The sequence below is a fragment of the Dromiciops gliroides genome, chromosome 5, assembly GCF_019393635.1.
Source record: "Dromiciops gliroides isolate mDroGli1 chromosome 5, mDroGli1.pri, whole genome shotgun sequence".
In the NCBI taxonomy this organism is placed as follows: Eukaryota; Metazoa; Chordata; class Mammalia; order Microbiotheria; family Microbiotheriidae; genus Dromiciops; species Dromiciops gliroides.
This window is the reverse complement of record NC_057865.1, coordinates 279,152,528-279,171,728: the sequence shown is the minus strand read 5'-3', so window position 1 is coordinate 279,171,728 and position 19,201 is coordinate 279,152,528. Positions and strand designations below refer to the sequence as shown.

General features: G+C 38.9%; 1 protein-coding gene across 2 annotated transcripts in view; it reads left to right on the top strand.

Moving 5' to 3' along the window:
* WASHC3 (WASH complex subunit 3) overlaps positions 1 to 19,201 on the top strand; it is a 51,080-nt gene that overhangs the window by 13,482 nt on the left and 18,397 nt on the right. The window contains exons 4-5 of one of the 2 annotated variants that reach the window (XM_043966865.1): positions 5,710 to 5,832; positions 10,011 to 10,118. In XM_043966865.1, coding sequence (XP_043822800.1) covers positions 5,710 to 5,832; positions 10,011 to 10,118 — 231 coding nt within the window. Of the gene's footprint in view, positions 1 to 5,709; positions 5,833 to 10,007; positions 10,119 to 19,201 lie in introns of both variants that reach the window. The other variant, XM_043966864.1, reaches the window with a different exon arrangement.

The following is a 19,201-nucleotide window of genomic DNA, read 5'->3' as shown; positions in this document are numbered from 1 at the left end:
CAGGATAGAAAATAGTCCAGGTTCTCTGGAACAGGGCTTCTTACACTTTTTTCTCTCATGACCCCTTTCTACCTGGAAATTTTTACACATCCCCAGGTATATAAGTATATAAAATAGGTATATACTTCAAACATTTACTGCCAAATTTTTCGCAACCCCCCACATTCAGTAATGGTACTCCATGTGGGGTCAAAACCAACCGTTGAAGAAACTTTACTCTAGAGCAGACTTTCCCAAGAAGTAGTATATGAGGAAGTTGGAAAGGTAGGGGAGTGGGCCTTGAATGCCAGGCAGAGAAGTTTGGAATGCAAGGTTTTGAGTAAGAGTGATAGGTCTAAGCCTTTTCATTAAGAAGCCAAGTATGACATTAGCATAAAAATAGTTGGGAGCAAGATGGAGAACTGAGATGGGGAATACCTCCTAGAAGACTATGCTAGCTGGAAAAATAGGTTATCCTGGAATGGTGGCATTAGGACAAAGAACAGAAAGAATGGACAAATGTGGGAGAGATAGTGGAGAGGATGAAGACTAGAAAAAAGCCATGAGGTTTTGGGATGAGGTGGTCCTTGGTGACTTTCCAGAGAACAGCTTCAGTAGGGGTTGGGGATGGAAGCCAAATGGCTAGCTTGTAAAGAGAGTGCGTAACATTAAGAAGTGGCGACATCAGATGGAGATGACCTGGTGAGGGCAGCTAGGTGGCACAGTGGATAGATCCCTGGTCCTGGATTCAGGAGGACATGAGTTCAAATCCAGCCTCAGATACTTGACAGTTGCTAGCTGTGTGACCCTGGGCAAGTCACTTAACCCTCATTGCCAAGAAGAAGAGGAAGAAGTGGTTTGATGGTGAATACTACTGACACCTTACAGTCATCTAGCATGCGGACATTTGTAAAGCATGATGTTTCTATTGTGTCACGTGAGCCTCAACGCTCTTCAGATTATTACCATAATCTATTTCATTTGAAAAAACAGACCCAATGAGTAACGTACACCTGGCTGTCTCATAGCCAGCCATTTCACAAGTGGGATTCGGATGTATCTCTTCTGGACCCCAAGTCTAGTGCTCTGCCCTCTAGGTCGTACTGGCTGTCAGGGTAGGGACCATGGCTGGAGTAGATGAAATGCTCAGGGAGGGTCTGAGCATATTTGTAGGCAGACGAGAAGGAACCATCTCAAGCAATGAAGGTGCTTGAGAGAAGCACGGCTCTGATAGCGAGGCCACAGAAGAGGGGCACAGGGCACAGCTAGAAGACGTCTTCCTTTGACACAGAACGGAAGGAGGAGAGCATGGATGGTGATACTGAGTTTTCCGGAATAAAGGAAGGGAATTCAAGATGTTCCCACCCAGGACCTCGAATCTCGGTGATGTCGGAAGCTAAGACATCTTTTCAAAAAGGAGAGAAAATTGTGTGGAACGGACACTGTGGAGAAGGGGATAGGAAACTCTCTTATTTAGTCCCCCATACTTCTAAATCAAGCCAGACATGCCTCATAGATATGCCAGGAGCTGCAACAAGGGAGCGGTGAAGAGTAAAGAGTAGCATTTCCTGAGTTTATTTGGCCACAGAGCATTTGGGGTCTTGAGACAGACTGACAGAAAACAGAAGAGCTGGACCGGTAGTTCCTGGGGAATGGGATGTGGGCACATCAGTCAGTCAGCAAGCATTGACTAAGTGCCTGCTGCCCTCAAGGCACTGTGCTGTTGGTATTGTGTTGGTGGTGTTTGTCCTGCAGTTATCCTTCGGGAAGAACACCGATGATATTGCCCTCAGACGTCTTGACTTGCACAGCATTGTGCTAGGGACTAGGGTTAAGAAAACAGAAATGAAAGCATCCTTGTCCTCCAAGAGTTTATGTTCAAGTGAGGAAGACAACGTTGACTTACTAAATCTATACAACCTAAACACTTGTGAAGTTTTGTTTTTGTTTTTTGTGGAGGAAGGCATTAATGATAAAGCATCGTGGGAGATCAGGAAAGTCAAGAAATTCTGAACATAAGGTAGAACTGTATTCCAGACCTTTGTAGTACAAAGGAATAGCAACAGGAGATGGAGTCTTCATTTTTGAGGAACAACAAAGCCGGTTTGGCTGAATGGTAGCGTATGGGAAGCCTAGGGACGTATAATAAAGTTATAAAAATATGATAGGTGGAACAAGCAAGGTTCTAAAGGACTTTCAAAGCTAAACAGAGGAGTTTTTATTTGAGCCTAGAGGAAAGAAGAAGCCATTATAGTTTATTGAATAGGGAAGTGACATCATCAGACTGCAATTGAGAGAAATCACTTTGGTATCTGTGTGGAGGACCGAGAGACTTGACTGGGAGACCAGTGAGGGAGCTATCAGAATCATCCAAACAGGAGAGAACGAGGGTGCCTAGAGGGGCAGCTGTGTGAGTAGAGAGAAGGAATGTATGTAAGAGCTATTGTGGAGGGAGAAATCATAAAATATGGCAACGGATTGAATAGCTGGAATAAAATAAACTAGTCAGGGTAGTTAGGGAACTAAAGAGATGAAATTATGCTTAATCTTTTAAACCAAAAAATTGTTACACAAGTGTTTTATTTAGCTGTGTGTGTATGTGTACAATTTTTTATATTCAGTATTTGGAGGGAGAAATATCACTAGGCATTTCTCATAGAAGCCTTATTAACATTTTATAAAACAGTATTGGGGGGGGGCAGCTAGGTGGCACAGTGGATAGAGCACCAGCCCTGGAGTCAGGAGTACCTGAGTTCAAATCCAGCCTCAGACACTTAACACTTACTAGCTGTGTGACCCTGGACAAGTCACTTAACCCCAACTGCCTCACTAAAAACAAAACGAAACAAAACAAAACAGTATTGGGGCAATTAGGTGACGCAGTAGATAAAGCATCAGCCCTGGATTCAGGAGGACCTGAGTTCAAATCTGGCCTCAGACACTTCACGCTTACTAGCTGTGTGACTCTGGGCAAGTCACTTAACCCTCATTACCCTGCCCCCCCACCCCCAAAAAATAATTTTATAAAACAGTATTTGGGAAATTCTAATAAAGAACAATTCATCTAAAATCAACTAAATATTTTCCCTATTGAAAGCAACTTTGTCTTTGATAATTTACTCTTTCTAGGCCTCCACAAAATGAAGATTATTGTATTAGATCTTTTAAAAAAATTTTCAAGCTCTAGAATTACCTAATTTTCCATGAATTTTTACTATGTCAACAATATCCAATGATGAATATTAGAAATAGTTTATACATACAAAATTAAATTAGAGGATTATATCAGATAAATCAGACCCAAAATTCCAAACACTTCAGTGAATGGGAAGTTTACAGTATAAGTGGGTTTGGCGATCATTCTGCAGTCACTTGTCTGTCCTCCATTTCCCTTTCTGTATAGATAGACTCGGGGTCTAATTTATTAGGTTTCTCATAAAGGTGATTTTTTTTTTAAAGCTCAGTAATTGTTTAGTTGATTGGGTTCTCATTTGGAATTTCCCGTATTTTCTAATAACTAGGATGGATGTGTTCACATAATACTGAAATTCAAACTATCTAGCCCATTTTGCCCCTGACTTCCATTTTACTTTTTTTCTTTTAAAATACTTTACTGAGGTTTGTTTCCTTTTTTACATCAGTGTCACTTTCCAGTAACTCCCTCCCTTCCCTGAAAGTAGAGCCCTTCTCAGTGACAGTGACATATGGATTGACTTTCACAAGTCCATGAGAAGAGTTAGTGGCCACTCTCTGCCTCTTGGCGAAATCGTTGGAACTCAGCAGCATTCTGTTACAGGCTCTCAAGCTGATATGCCCTGCCCTTGGCCCTCTCCTGAAAAGCTGTTCTTTTCCTCAGAGTTAATCGCTATCTCAATTAACTTGTGGCTTGAAAATGTCTCTGAATCCATATCTTCTAGTATGACTATGTTCTTACCTCACAATAACCATTTTGTAAGTTTGAAATGCAGTGAGTGGATATTCAACTTGGAAAATGTTTAATATCAGTGGAAAGAAAATAGAAAGTTAAACAAAGTAAGACATGATATCCAACTGCAATGTATATTTTTAGTATACTTTTCCGTTTAAAATATATGTAGTTTCTTAGAAATGTTATACACCCAGGGGCAGCTAGGTGGCACAGTGGATAAAGCACTTGCCCTGGATTCAGGAGGAACTGAGTTCAAATTTGGCCTCAGACACTTGACGCTTACTAGCTCTGTGACCCTGGGCAAGTCACTTAACCCCCATAGCCCCACCAAAAAAAAAAAAAAGAAAAGAAAAGAAAAAAATATTATACACCCATAGATTTCTGTGGTCTAGATAGGAGTTCATAATGTATTGTTGATGGAATTGTGAACTGATTCTACCATTCTGGAGAGCAATTTGGAACTATGCCCCAAGGGCTATAAAACCGTGCATACCACTGCTAGATTTGTATCTAAAAGACATCCAAAAAAAAAAAAAAGAGAAAAAGATCTATTTGTACAAAAATATTTATAGTAGCTCTTTTTGTGGTGGCTGAGAATTAGAAATCAAAGGAATGCCCATCAGTTGGTAAATGGCTAAACAAACTGTGGTATATGATTGTAATGGAATATGATTGTGCTGTAAGAAATGATAAGCAGGGGGCAGCTAGGTGGCACAGTGGATAGAGCACCGGCCCTGGAGTCAGGAGTACCTGAGTTCAAATCCGGCCTCAGACACTTAACACTTGCTGGCTGTGTGACCCTGGGCAAGTCACTTGGCCCCAATTGCCTCACAAAAAGAAAAAGAAAAAGAAATGATAAGCAGGATGATTTCAGAAAAACTTGGAAAGACGTACTTGAACTAATGCGTAGTGAAGTGAACAGAACCAAGATAACATTGTACACAGTAACAACAATATTGTTTGATGAAGAACTGTGAATTACGTAGCAATGATCCAAGACAATCCCAAAAGACTAATGATGAAGCATATCTGCCTACAGAGAAAGAACTGATATAAATTGAATACAAACTGAAGCATGCTATTTTTCACTTTCTTACATTTTCTTTTCTTTCATTTGACTAGAATGAAATATATATAATGTATCCATGTATAAATATATATACAAAATGTATATATGTATAAAATGGCTAATATGGAAATGTTTTACATAATTACATCTATATAACCTATATCTGATTGCTTACCATCTCAGGGAGGTAGGGAGGGAAGAAAGGATAGAATTTGGAAATCAAAACTTTAAATAAGAATATAGATAGTTGGATGGATGGATGGATGGATAGGTAGGTGGGTAGAGAGAGAGAGAGTGAGAAGAATAACCAAGTTGGAATTTGGGTTGTTGTTTTTTTTTTATTATCTGATAACTACATGGGGGGGGCACTGGGGCAGTCAAGGTTAAGTGACTTGCCCAGGGTCACACATCTTTCAAGTTCTGAGGTTAGATTTTAATCTGGGTCCTCCTGACTCCAAGGCTGGTGCTCTATCCACTGTGCCACCTAGCTGCCCCAATAACTACATTTCAATAGAATTGATTTACTTTACAAACTCATGTATTTTATTTTGGGAATTTAAAACCATTTTTCCTAAAAGGGATCCACCAGTTTTATCACACTACCCAAAAGGTACATACCCCCAAACCCCTGCTCTGGGTACTGACTTGATGAGGTGGCTGTAAAAATAAGAGCTAGAACCTGATATGCTTTTAGCATTACCCTCATATATTGGAACTTATTTTCTATATTCAGCTGTCATCTATTCCGGGTTTAGAAGATGTCAAATTTGAAATAACGACTGCAAGTGTTAATGGTGTTACAAATTGTCCTGAAGCCCCCGCAGGTCAACAATCATCTCTGTCTCCTCAATCCGAGGTGAGTATTTAAGTACCAAGGACTAATATGTGCTTCCCAAAGAATATCTCTTCATGGTTGAACCTGATGGAAGAGCAACTGGGGTGGAAAGAAGAAATAAAGAAAAATGGGCAAGTTTTCAGAGTCCAATTCTAAATTTCAAGGGAGATCAAACATGAAGTGTAAAAATATTGTCAGCCTGTGTTTACTGCTTGTCTTTGTTCTACTGACCTTTCTGAGGGTGCTCATTTCAGAAATTCACATGAGTGTTAAAGTTGAACTTTTTCATCATTTCCTTAAAACTGTTCAAAAGGGAAACATGAAGTGTCTGGAGTTAGGGGAAAAATCTTGAGTATGGTTCTACCCTTCACCTTCCACAGTTAATGTTCTGTTTTTTAATTTTTGTTGGATTTAATTTAAGCTGTTGTTGAGTCGCAAAGTATATTCAAAGTTCTTTTGCAATTTTTTATCAGTAAGGACAAGTTGAGATGAGGACAGTCTTCTGATATTGACTTCAGTGAGGCATTTAGTTCAAGGAGTCATAAGCAAGACCATCTTTATAAAACTTTAAAAGGTTATCACAAAATCATAACATCCACCCACCTACATGGAATTGTGTATTTCTGTCCATAGTCATTTTTTAGGACTTTTATTTAAATATATTTAATTCAACATTTATTTGCACTTACTGTGAACAGAGTACTTACTGTACTGTATATTCTCATATGTATTTTGGATGCAAATTAGAGAAGCAGTTCCCTACGATTGGGTAATTTCATATTCATTTGGTACACAGTATACAGTACCATCTATCATAAAAACCTCCAAAAATATGTACCGGGTAAAACTTTACAATTATAGCTGTTGGACAGGAATGTTCATTTCTTTAGAAGACGATTTGTTCTTTCAACCAAACTACATTTTCTTGTCCCCTTAATGAGATTTCTGAAATCTTTACATTTGTCTCCTTTATTTACTCCCTAGTAATTATCTTTGGTTATACAGGCATATCCCACTAAAGTGGCTGCCCTAGCCAACATTAACAGTACAGTTTAACAAAACTTCCATATAACAATGTGAAACCCCACTTTAATTTTAGCTAATTCTCTGATGAGTCAGAGACCAACCCTAGCTCTCCTTTGTTCAGAGCCTTGCTCGGCATCATCGTCTTGGGCCAACCTCGTTGTTCTGAGGTAAAACCTGGACCCATCCCAGCCTCTAGAGGCTGCAGACTCTGGCCTAGTGCTCCCTGGCACCCAAGTCCCCTCTGCCCACTTGGTTCTCCCTGCTCGGGCCCTCCTCCCACACTATGTCTAGGTCATCCCAAACCTTCCGCTCATTTCAGCCCCTCCTCAGGACCCAGTTGTCCAGGGCTGCTTTCCTTGGGTCAGCCCTTCTTCCCCAGGCCCCAGGCTCTAGCCAGCATCTCCCCTCCCCATCCTGTTCCCAGGGAGTGTCCTTCATGGTCATAGAATTGTTTCTGTAGCCATCGACTGCTTCCTATTTTGCCTAAAGTTGTGATTTCATGGAAGCATTTTTCATTAGGTGGGTGCACCTGGACTTGGAATAATGTTTCTACCTACAAACTTAAAAACAACACAGGGATGAAATGTGGCTTAGGCCTTTTAACTACTGCTATGGAATGTTATCTACAAAGTGTAATTGAAAAGCTAATGTAGTTCTAGCATATTAAAAATGGACTGGTTTTGTTGTTGTTGTTGTTTTGTTTTTTGCTTAGTAAAAACACTGATCAGCATAACTTCTCTTAGCCAGATTTCTAACATGTCTTGCAAACTCAGGGTGATGATAACACGATAATGTATCTATGATAAAGTGGATATACAGTGTAATGCTATTGTACATAAAAAGTGTGCATCAGTTCAGTTGGAATGTCTATAAAGTATACCCATTCACTGCATGTATTGCAAGACTGTAATAATGTTGCATGCTTGTTGGGTGAATTTTTAAAAATCTATTCAACATAATCTTGAAATAGATTACATATGTAAACTATCATGATGCTGCTGTTGCTGATGAACACATTCTCATTTTCCGTTGACTCCATCATTAATAAGTCTGTATTTTTCTAAAATAAGACAGCCCCAAATTTGTTTGGAAAACTTTGCTGTGATGGGGAATCATGTACATTGTGTTCATGATCCATACCTCTCAACCTATGGCCTAAGTAGAGGACTAGCCTGTGATTTGGATTTATGAAGCATTAAATTAAAATGTCACCGTGATTTTCTGTAACCTTTATTTCATGGTTCAGATATTACCATTTGTTATAGGAGCAATAGTTAATTCATGCAGATTGAGGTGAGTCCTGAAATAAAATTAGGGCCAGTTGAGAGATATGGCAGATGATCTAAGACATTTGCTTAAGGAGCAAAAATGCAAAATGTTATATAACCTTATTGAAGTCTTGCTTACAGCATGAGTTAAGAATTATAAATTAAAATCTATTAAGCAAGTGTATCCACTGAAATTTGCTCCATTTTGTTGTACAGATTTATTGTTCATAAATAAAAATATATTCTTGGGAGCTTGTTTGAATTTTTTTAAAAATTAATTTTGTAGTTCCACTTCAACTTGTTTACCTGTATGTGGACAAAATATGAAATGTGTCTGAATTTTTTAGTAGTACATTTAGGACTGTTAAACATTTCAGTTAGAGAGACTTCAGGGGCTTGGGAGATATTTATTGTTAGCCTAACTTGGAATTTTGGTCAGACTTGGCTCTGGTTTAAATTATTATGATTATAGTATATATTTTCATATACTATAAAAAACAGGTATTGGACTCTCAGAGAGCAGGAGGCAGGCAGGCATACTGTACCTAAATAGAACTCCTTATACTGGACTTTCATGAGTGACTGACTCACTGCATGGTCCCTTTCAATTTGTCTAAATTGGCTTTATTAAACTACAAACAGATTCTGCTCTAGAGAATTGAACAGAAAGGAAGTGTATCTATACCAGCTTAAATTCCCAATCATTAAGTTTATCTGAAATGTTGGGGCAGCTAGGTGGCGCAGTGGATAGAACACTGACCCTGGATTCAGGAGGACCTGAGTTCAAATCCAGCCTCAGACACTTGACACTTACTGGCTGTGTGACCCTGGGCAAGTCACTTAACCCTCATTGCCCCGCCCATCCCCCCCCAAATGGATGTGAAATGTTTACATGAGTAGAAGGGTTTAATTTACTAGAAAATTAAAGTAGTTAATATATGTGTGTACATATACACATACATATGTATACACACACACACACACACACACACATATATATATTTTTTTAATTTTAAAGATCATACATCAGTGTGAAATACAGCAAATATTGAGAGATTTGTATGAATCTTGCTGAGAGGTAGCATGACATAGTGGGTAGAGGACCAGCTTTGAGGTTATGAAAACTTGGGGTCATTTTCTTCTTTGATACATACTGACCCTGTATCTGTAAGCAAGTCAAGTAGCCTTTCAGCTCTTTAAGATTATAGGTGACATTTGCTAGTCTATAAGGTGTAGGGTATTTCCACACTGGGAGTTATACCCCACTGCCAATGTCCAAATATTTAAATATTTTTTCTTTTTCTCTAAGTCAGAAACAATAATTACATGTATGTGAAATTTTCAAAATTGAGAACTTCATCTATGAGATAAGCTTCTGTTATGGTGGTGTTCTCAGTACCATTTTCTAAGAAGTGGAAATAGCTTTAAACAATTAAATTGAAATATTTAGTAAGGGATCCAAATGAGCCAACTTTAGATACTTAAGGATGTCATTGACTACCCCAAAACCAATTTAGATTAGTTTGATAATTAAAGGAATGATAATAAAATGTCAGTAAAATAATGTCCATTATTCACATATAAGACCTACATATTAACAATTCTGAGAATTTTCAAATTCTGAAAGGAGTCTTTTCCTACCCACAGATGAGTTTTTCTTACCAAAAACAGTACATCAAACTTGAAATTAGCCTCTTTTGAAATGTTATTTGGGTTTGAATAAATCTTTTAAGATATGCCTGAGTTTATTTTTAATCCCAATCTAGAAATATGATCGTTTTCTTTGGGGGATTAGAGTTTGTTAGTTGCTTTAGAATGACAAAAAAGCAGCATCCTTTGTGAATAGAATGATGGTCCCCTTTTCTGAATTATATAAAGATTTATACACAATACTTTCTACAGCAGAACAGTATACAAGACACTGGACCACAGAAATGTGAAGCGGCAGCAGAACAAATCTTAACTGTAGCCAAGGATCCAAGATATGCCAGATATCTCAAAATGGTTCAAGTGGTAAGCCAATTTAGTCTGTCTTCTCTGTCTAGCAGCTGCTTTTGAAAAATTCTCGAGACTTTTTTTTTTTTTTTTGCTATCTAGAAAGACTGCTAAACTGAGTGACCAGGTTCTCTGCTCTCCTGTTTCCTGATTAAGCTTAATTAATTCTCTGTTTTATAATTCAGAATAATTCTCCATCTTATTTAATAACAACCATTTTTTTTTTTGTCAGTAGAAGGAGTACCTACAGTCGAAAAATTATAAAACCTTGGAGGTCCAAATCTTCCTACTAAAATGGTTCCCTCATATAGTTTTATGTCACCCTTTTTTTCCTTCTTGGGAAGAACTAACAATCAGTCAATCACTAAAGATTTATTAAGCATCTGCTGTGAACCAGGCACTGTGCCAAGCACTAGGGCTACAAAAAAAGGCAAAAGTCACTTCCTGCCCTGTAGGAGCTTACAATCAAATGGCAGAGACAACATGCAAACAGATATCTACAAACAAGCTACATGCAGGGTACACAGACATGATGAACCGAGGGAAACACGAGAATTTAGAGGCATGTGGAAGGGCTTCCTACAGAAGATAGCATTTTAGTTGGGACGTAAAACATTTTACAAAACCTTTTTTCCCTCTTTTTCTCAAAACAGTTGATGAGAGTGATTTAAGATAGGTGGAAGGAAGATAATCATGTAAAGAAAAATTCGTATTTTGAGTATCAGACAGAATTCACTGCCAAATTCTCCATATGCTGGTAAGAAAGAAGTCCTTTGTTTGGGTGATGACTATGAGTCTTTCATTTTAATGCTCTTCTACCAGCATTTGTAGAAGAATAACAGATTTTACTCTAAATAAGGTAATATTGAAAGCACTTGGGTTGTTACCCACAAATTCTGATGGTGCGTGCCAGGGTATGGAGCCAGTGGAGGGATACCTCTAAGTACAGTCTCATCTTTCCTGGATGGATTCAAGTCATATTAACTGAAGTGAGGGGATTGGACCAGATAGCAAAACAGAGGCCCCTTCAGCCTCAAATTGGTGATCTCCCGATGCTAAAACATTTACCTCCTATTTGACAAGAACATTTAAGATCTTCTGGTTTTTTGTTTTTGTTTTGTTTTGTTTTTTTAACTTCAGCTTAGATGTACTCAGGTGATCAGTAAGCAGTTATTAAGCCAGGCACTGGGATAAGCATTGGAGATACAAATACAAGCAAAAAACAATCCCTGCTCTCAAAACATCAGAAGAAAATTGAGTTTTATTTTTATTCTCATGACTTCAACAAGTTTTCACCAAATATTTTCCGGTTATCCTGTTGGGTTTTGTTTTGTTTTTTTAACATTGATGATGATGATAATGGGTGTGTGTGTGTGTGTATGTGCTTCATCCCTTTTATTTCTGAATATATCCCTCCCCTTCTTCTGTTTTGTGCACCATTCATTGTAACACAAAAAAGGAGGGAAAGAAATTTAGCAAAACTAACCAACCCCTTTTCTCCCTTCTTTGCCAAGATGGAGGTAAAACTGCTACACTCTTGTACTTAGTTGATGTTCTGGTTACTTTTGCTGAACTCCATTTTTTTTTCTTTTTTATTCTTTGCTAAAAGGGAAGGCTCACTTGGTAAGGGTGGGAAAAGGAGTCCTTGGGAGATGAAGGTAATGCAAAGCCAAAAAATAGCAATAAAATTTTTTTTTAAACACTAGCCATAGCTGGTAATGTATGCAGTTTTATATTCCCCCTTGTGTGTGTTCCCCTCCCCCACTGCTACTCCCAATCTGCCAAAGAAGTGGAGGAAAGTACATTTTATCAGGTCTTCTTTGGGGCTAAGATTGGTCATAATTACATTCAATTGTTCAGTCAGTTCAGTTTTATCTAATTCTTCATGACCCCATCTGGGGTTTTCTTGGCAGAGATACTGGAGTGGTTGGCCATTTCCTTCTCCAGCTCATTTTACAGATGAGGAAACTGAGGCAAACAGGGTGAAGTGACTTGCACAGGGTCACACAGCTTGTAAGTGTCTGAGGCCAAATTTGAACTCAGGAAGAAGAGTCTTTCTGACTCCAGACCTGGTGCACTCTCCACTGGGCCCATCTAGCTGCCCCACAATTACATAGCATCCTTTCCATTTGTAGTGTTGGCAGTTACTTTGTATGTTGCTTTCCTAATTCTACTCATTCTACATCTACATCATATAAATTTGTGCTTCTGTGTACTCATTTTTTTTAATGCTACAGTAATATTTCATTACATTCCTATATCACAATTTGTTTAGCCATTCTTTTTTTGGGGAGGGGGGCAGTGAGGGTTGAGTGACTTGCCCAGGGTCACATAGCTAGTAAGTGCCAAGTGTCTGAGGTCAGATATGAACTCAGGTCCTCCTGAATCCAGGGCCGGTGCTTTATCTACTGGGCTACCTAGCTGCCCCTGTGTAGCCATTCTTAAGCTCCATGTCTCATTGCTTTTAAGGACAATCTCTAGTATCTTCATCTCCATTCACACTTTTTTTTTTTGCTATGCTTATTTCTAACCTTGCTCAGAGGACTGCCCAAAGCAACTTGTTTCCCTGTGGACTTGTCAGGACAGCACTAATCGCTTGTCAAAGGCAGCTGATCAAGAAAAGGGACCGGTAGGCAATGCAGCTCCTGGCCATAGCAGGACTCCAGGCCTCAGGTCTAGTGGGGATGAAGAATAAGGTTATTAGCAGGAGTTGCAGAGAGGCACCAAAATACTGGTTGTTCAGTAATCATCCATGCAACATAATTGCCCCCAAAACTTCATTTGCATCCATGCTCCTCATGTCATTAGGGAAAATGAAGTCTTTTGGGGGAAAAAAATGAATATGTGCTATAAGGAAGAAGAGTCTTTGAATGAATAAATGGAAACTCCTTTATTTGAGTGCAAAGCACTCTAGTGAGCACTGGGGATGCAAACAAAGCAAGACTGTCCCTCCTCAGGAAGCTCCCATTCTAATGGGAGGAAGGTCTTACTCCCAGTCCAATGGAAAGGTACTCGGGCCCTTAGATCATGGCAGCAGAGCAAAGAGGAATGCATCCTTTTTGCTGTCCTTTCCATTAAGAAAGCCTTTTCGGGGCCACTAGGTGGCGCAGTGGATAGAGCACTGGCCCTGGATTCAGGAGTACCTGAGTTCAAATTCGGCCTCAGACGCTTGACACTAGCTGTGTGACCCTGGGCAAGTCACTTAACCCCAATTGCCTCAAAAAAAAAAAAAAAAAAGACCAAAGACAAATATGACGGACTTTTAGGCAGGAGTGGAATATACCTACTTAGGGATAGAAAATATAATTGCCTGCAGTCCAGCAGAGATGATCAAGAAAGCTTTAAAATGTAGTAGCCTGTCAGAAGCCACATACCATAGATAGTTTCAGGGTGTACAGTATAGGAAAAGTACCGAAGAAACAATCAACTGCAGGGGGTAGGGGGATGGGGGGCAGCTAGGTGGCACAATGGATAAAGTACCAGCCCTGGATTCAGGAGGACCTGAGTTCAAATTCAGCCTCAGACACTTGACACTAGCTGTGTGACCCAGGGCAAGTCACTTAACCTTCTGCCCCACGAAAAAAAGAAAAGAAATAACCAACCTATGACTCAAAGGTGAAAGTATCCAAGAACAGGACCTAATAAAACCACTACCCTCACATAGCTATACACAGAAACAAAAAGTATGATAAATATTCCCAAAGAACTAGAAATGCAAAAAGGCAAATTTAGCCATAAAGCTATAGCTAAGACTGGCGGGTTGAGGCTTATGACTAGAATATGGTGGAGAACGGCTTGTCTTATTCAAAAGAAACAGAGCTGGTGAAAGGGGTGGTGGAGGTGACGGAGAGCTGGCTCTGGAAGACCTGAATTCAGGTCCCACCTTTTAACTGTGTGCCCTTGGACAAGTCAGCTCTCTAATTATAAATTTCAGAGAAGATGTTCATCTTTATTGGTAGAGGGAGGTGCTCATCTGGGAGTTCCCTAGACCAATGAAATTGTAAGTCCAGCCCCTATCCCCAATTCAGATGAGGAAATTCCAGGAACTTGAAGCAGGGAAAGCATGGTGTATAAAGTTTTAATGACAATCAATTAAGAGGGGGTAGCTAGGGGGGTAGCTAGGTGGCGCAGTGGATAAAGCACCGGCCCTGGATTCAGGAGGACCTGAGTTCAAATCCGGCCTCAGACACTTGACACTTACTAGCTGTGTGACCCTGGGCAAGTCACTTAACCCCCATTGCTCTGAAAAAAAAAAAAAAAAAGAGGGGGTATACCGCTAGGTGGTGCAGTGGATAGAGTACCGGCCCTGGATTCAGAAGGACCTGAGTTCAAATCCGGCCTCAGACACTTGACACTTACTAGCTGTGTGACCTTGGGCAAGTCACTTAACCCTCATTGCCCTGCAAAAAAAAAAAAAGAAAAAAAAGAAAATCAATTAAGAAAAGGCCATTGACTTTAGCAGTTAGTATTTGTAATTGATCATCCCAGTATGAGTTTTAGTGGCATACAAAGACACAAGTAAAATTACCTTTTAATCCCACAATGCAACAAATGACCACTTTGGTGAGAAGACCTTTAGGTAGCTTGAGTGGGCTTCAGAGATAATTAATGATAGGAACTGTGAAAAAATCCTATCTTGGATTTTCTTTAACACAGACCAGTTTTCATTACCTTAATGTGTCTGACTAAATCCCAAGAACTAACAGTATCATGCTGTGTGAAATATGGAGTGTTCTTGTTCTGAGTGGTCCCTTCTAGCAAGTTCTCTGGGTATTTTATAACTTCCTAGGACATCTGTAGGAGATCTCTAAGAATTGTAATTTCTTATGGCTTGGTTTCCTGCACATGTGAATGAAAAGAATGGTGAAAATCTGACTCCTTTAAATAGCTTTTCCTTATACCCATTTTATAAAGGATTAATTTCCAGCTATATTCAGTCGCAGTTGTGGCTGCCATTTGAACACTTTCCAAGGTGTCTTTGAAAGTTAAGCACTCCAGATACAGATATATATTACACATAGTTTAACACTGAACAGCTCTGAGTTTTAGGAATCTTGAACCTTTTAATGTTCATCATCTCCATTTATTCTTTCTCTCTCTCTCTCTCTCTCTCTCTCTCTCTCTCTCTCTCTCTTTTTTTTTTTTAGTGAGGCAGTTGGGGTTAAGTGACTTGCCCAGGGTCACACAGCTAGTAAGTGTTAAGTGTCTAAGGCCGGATTTGAACTCAGGTCCTCCTGACTCCAGGGCTGGTGCTCTATCCACTGTGCCACCTAACTGCCCCCTCCATTTATTCTTTCTTACATGGAATGGTGAATTTTAGAAATATTTAGGTTGTCATCTCAGGTGGGTACACATCTCTTAGCAGTTAAATTGCTAAAACCATTTATCAATTTTATATTTTTTTATTATCTTAGAGTGAAGTAATGATTATTAGAAGAAGGGAGAACCAGGAAGAAGATTTTGGGGCGGGAAGGAGAGTAAAATCTAGAATAGGATAATGGCCAGGGGCAGCTACCATCTATGTGAGAGGTGATTCTCAGGAGTTTTTTCTGTGTCCATTTGTTTGAATCCAAAATATATGTCCTGTTGACAGGATAGAAATCTTGTTTTGTTGTGATAGCACCTTTTTCCTTATAATCATTGCTCCTATTTAAACAGCAATCATGAAATATGTAAGAGTTGATAGTCATTTAATAGGTGAATAGTTGAGTAGTTGTTCATTAGTTAGGTCGAGATGATTGTTATTTTTTAAACATAAAGTGCTTTTGGTCTGTGGAAAATATTTATCTTTGGTTTATAAACCTCAAGAGAACCTAAAATTCTTGATTGTATTACAAAGAATAGCAACATACCATCCCATACCATACCAACCCATACCATCCCATACCAACAATATGGTATGGGAAATACCAGTCCCCCATTAAAGCTACAGAAGAATTTCAAGCTACTGTACTCTAAAATTGTTTTCACAATATAATGTATAAGCTTCTCTGGTAAGGAGATTGTGGAAAAGAAAAATTTAACTTTTTTTTACTTTACCTTTTTTTTGGGGGGGGGAGGAAGGTGATGGTGAAGTAATGAGGGTTAAATGACTTGCCCAGGGTCACACAGCTAGTAAGTTTCATGTGTCTTAGGCCAGATTTGAACTCAGGTCCTCCTGAGTCCAGGGCCAATGCTTTATCTACTGTGCCACCTAGCTGCCCGTGATTGTGAAAATTTAAAGGAAAATTTGAATATATAAATATGATAGCTTGGGGGGGGGGAGACACAGGTGGAGATTGTATCTCCCTATTTCACCCAGGCTACAAATACAGCAACCACTCACAGGCTGATCCCATTGGTCCCTTTCTGCACTGGGCCACTTTGCTTCTCCTTAGGCAACCTAGTGGCCCCCAATTCTTGGGGACTGACCACATTGACCGTGGACTTATTGCAGACACCTGAACAGCTTAAGCCCTGCTTCAGCTCAGAATTCCCACTCTCAGGTCATCTACCAGCCAGCCTTCCCTCCACCCCAACTTCCACCACTCCCAGCAATGATTACAGGTGTGAGCCATCTTTCCCAGCACTTTAAAAATAATTAAGAAGATGCATAATCTATTAAATATATACACAATGAGAAGTACACATGCTGATATATTTTTATGTAGTCAAAGCACTCATAAAGTTTTCTTAAGAACAAAAAACTAAGCATGAAGAAAACATGTTTCTGAAATAATTTAATCCAACATATTTTTGTCCCAATGATATTATGAAAGTAATAGGGATTGAGGGAAAAGGACAGTGAACTATATTATGTGTAGAAGTGCTATGTTCAGATGGTAGAAGTTTTAGCAGAAATATTCCTTTCAAGCTGCAACTTTCCATTCTTAGTTTCAGTTTGTGTACTTTGGTGGGGGAGGGGGATGGCCAAGCTTTAACACAATTTATTTCAGATGCTTTATGAACCAGCTATAGAATTATTTTTAAAGGGGGGCGGAATTTAGATAATGGGCTTTGGGTAGGAGAGTGGCTTAAAGGGTAGTTTCGATTTTACTTTGGTTTACTCTGAATATCATAAAAAGTCACAACTAGCAATGAGAAGAGCATTTAACAGAAAAAGATCACAACTCTGATTATGCATCTTTTGCATTAGCCCTTTAAAAAAAAATTCTCAATTTCCAATCTGTTGTTGGTACCATCAGTACAAAGTTCTGCTCTCATAGCTACCAAGGGAGCCCCTTTGAAGTTTTAGCATAAGGCTCTTTTTAAAAAATAGAGTTAAATGACATATTCTATTTTTTTTCTTTTAACAACTATACTCTTGTTTAGTGGTTCTCAGACTTTAATCTAACTCCCTTTTGGTTTCTTTCCCTTGATCTTGCCTTTGCTGAAGAAAAAGAGAATACACAGAATTTCTAGACTCTTGAGGATAAGGTGATAGCATCTTTATTTGTATCCACCCATATCAGAAATACTATCATGTACAGTATTAGATAAAGGGCCTGGCACATTGCAGCTCCTCATTAAAAGTTCCTTTAAATTACTTTTTTTTTTTCAATCAGCAAAAATACACTCTCTCTCCCATCTTCTCCATGCCCCACCTTGAGAAAGAAAGAAAAACATAACCCTTGTTGCAAACATATACAGTAAAGCAAAAGAAATTCCCACTTTAGCTGTGTTCCAAAACAGCACTTCAGTCTGCACTCTGAGGTCTTCTCTTCTCTCATGTTTCTTCATGAGTCCTATGGAATCATAGTCACTGTTTTGATCAGAATTCCTACATCTTTTGAAGTTATTTGTTCTTAAAATATTGTTCTCATTGTGTAAATTATTCTCATGATTCTGCTCCCTTCACTCTATCAGTTCATACACATCTTCCCAGGTTTCACTTAAACATTGCCCCTCATCATTTCATACAGCACAGTAGTATTCTAGCACATGTATATACCATAATTTGTTTATCCATTCTGCAATTGATGGACTCTCCTTCAATTTCCAATTCTTTGCCACCACAGAAAGAGTTGCTATAAACATTTTTGTTTATCCTTAGGGGTTGTTTTGCTTAGGACTATTCCCTCCCTTAATCTGCCATCTCTCTTATTCCTCCCTTTCCCTCTTCTTCCTACTTCCCTGTTGAGGGACACATATTTCTCTACCCAACTGTGTGTGTTTACATATTCTTCTCTCCTTTGCCCTATTCAAATGACAATGAGTTTCAATTGTGACCGTCTTCCCCTATACCTTTGTCCTTGTTTGTATTGACTTCTGCTTGTATACCACAGTTATGTGAGATAATTTCCCTAATACTAATAATATCTTTCTCTCCTCTTCCCTTCCTTTTCCATTCTTCTTTTAAGATCATTGATATAATGGAACCACTCCCAGGTCCCAAATTTAATTAGACTCTCTCTATGATCCTTGATGATGAAGTGTTCTGAGGGAACACATGTATTTTCTCTCCATAATAGAATGTAAACAATTTAGCCTTATTTAGTCCCTTATGATCACTTATAGTAACCTTTTTTTTTCGTTTGTTTCTCTTGATTCCTGTGTTTGTATCTTTAACTTTCTACACATCCCTGATCTTTTCATCCGGAATTCTTATATTTCATTAAAGGTACAAAATGTACAATTACGCAGTTTTGCTGGGTAACTTATTCTTGGTTGTTAGCCTATAGCCTTTGCCACTTGGAATATTGTATGCCAAGCTCTCTGCTCCTTTGTAGTGGTGGTTGCTCAATCATGCATGATTCTGACTATGGTTCCTTAGTACTTGAATTCCTTCTTTCTGGCTAGTTGCAGTATTATTTATTTCTTTGACCTGGAAGCTCTGGATTTTGGCTGTCATATTCCTAGAGTTTTCATTTCGGAGTTTATTCTGGGACATGACTAGTGGATTCTTTTATCTCCACTTTGCCTTCTGGTTTTAGGAAATATGGGCACTTTTATGATTTCTTGAAATAATATGTTTAAGCTCTTTTTTTTTCTACTCATGGTTTTCAGGTAGGCCAATGCTTTCTTAAATTATTTTTCCTTGATTTGTTTTCCAGGACAGTTATTTGACTAAGAGATACCTCACACACACACACACACACACACACACACACACACACACACAC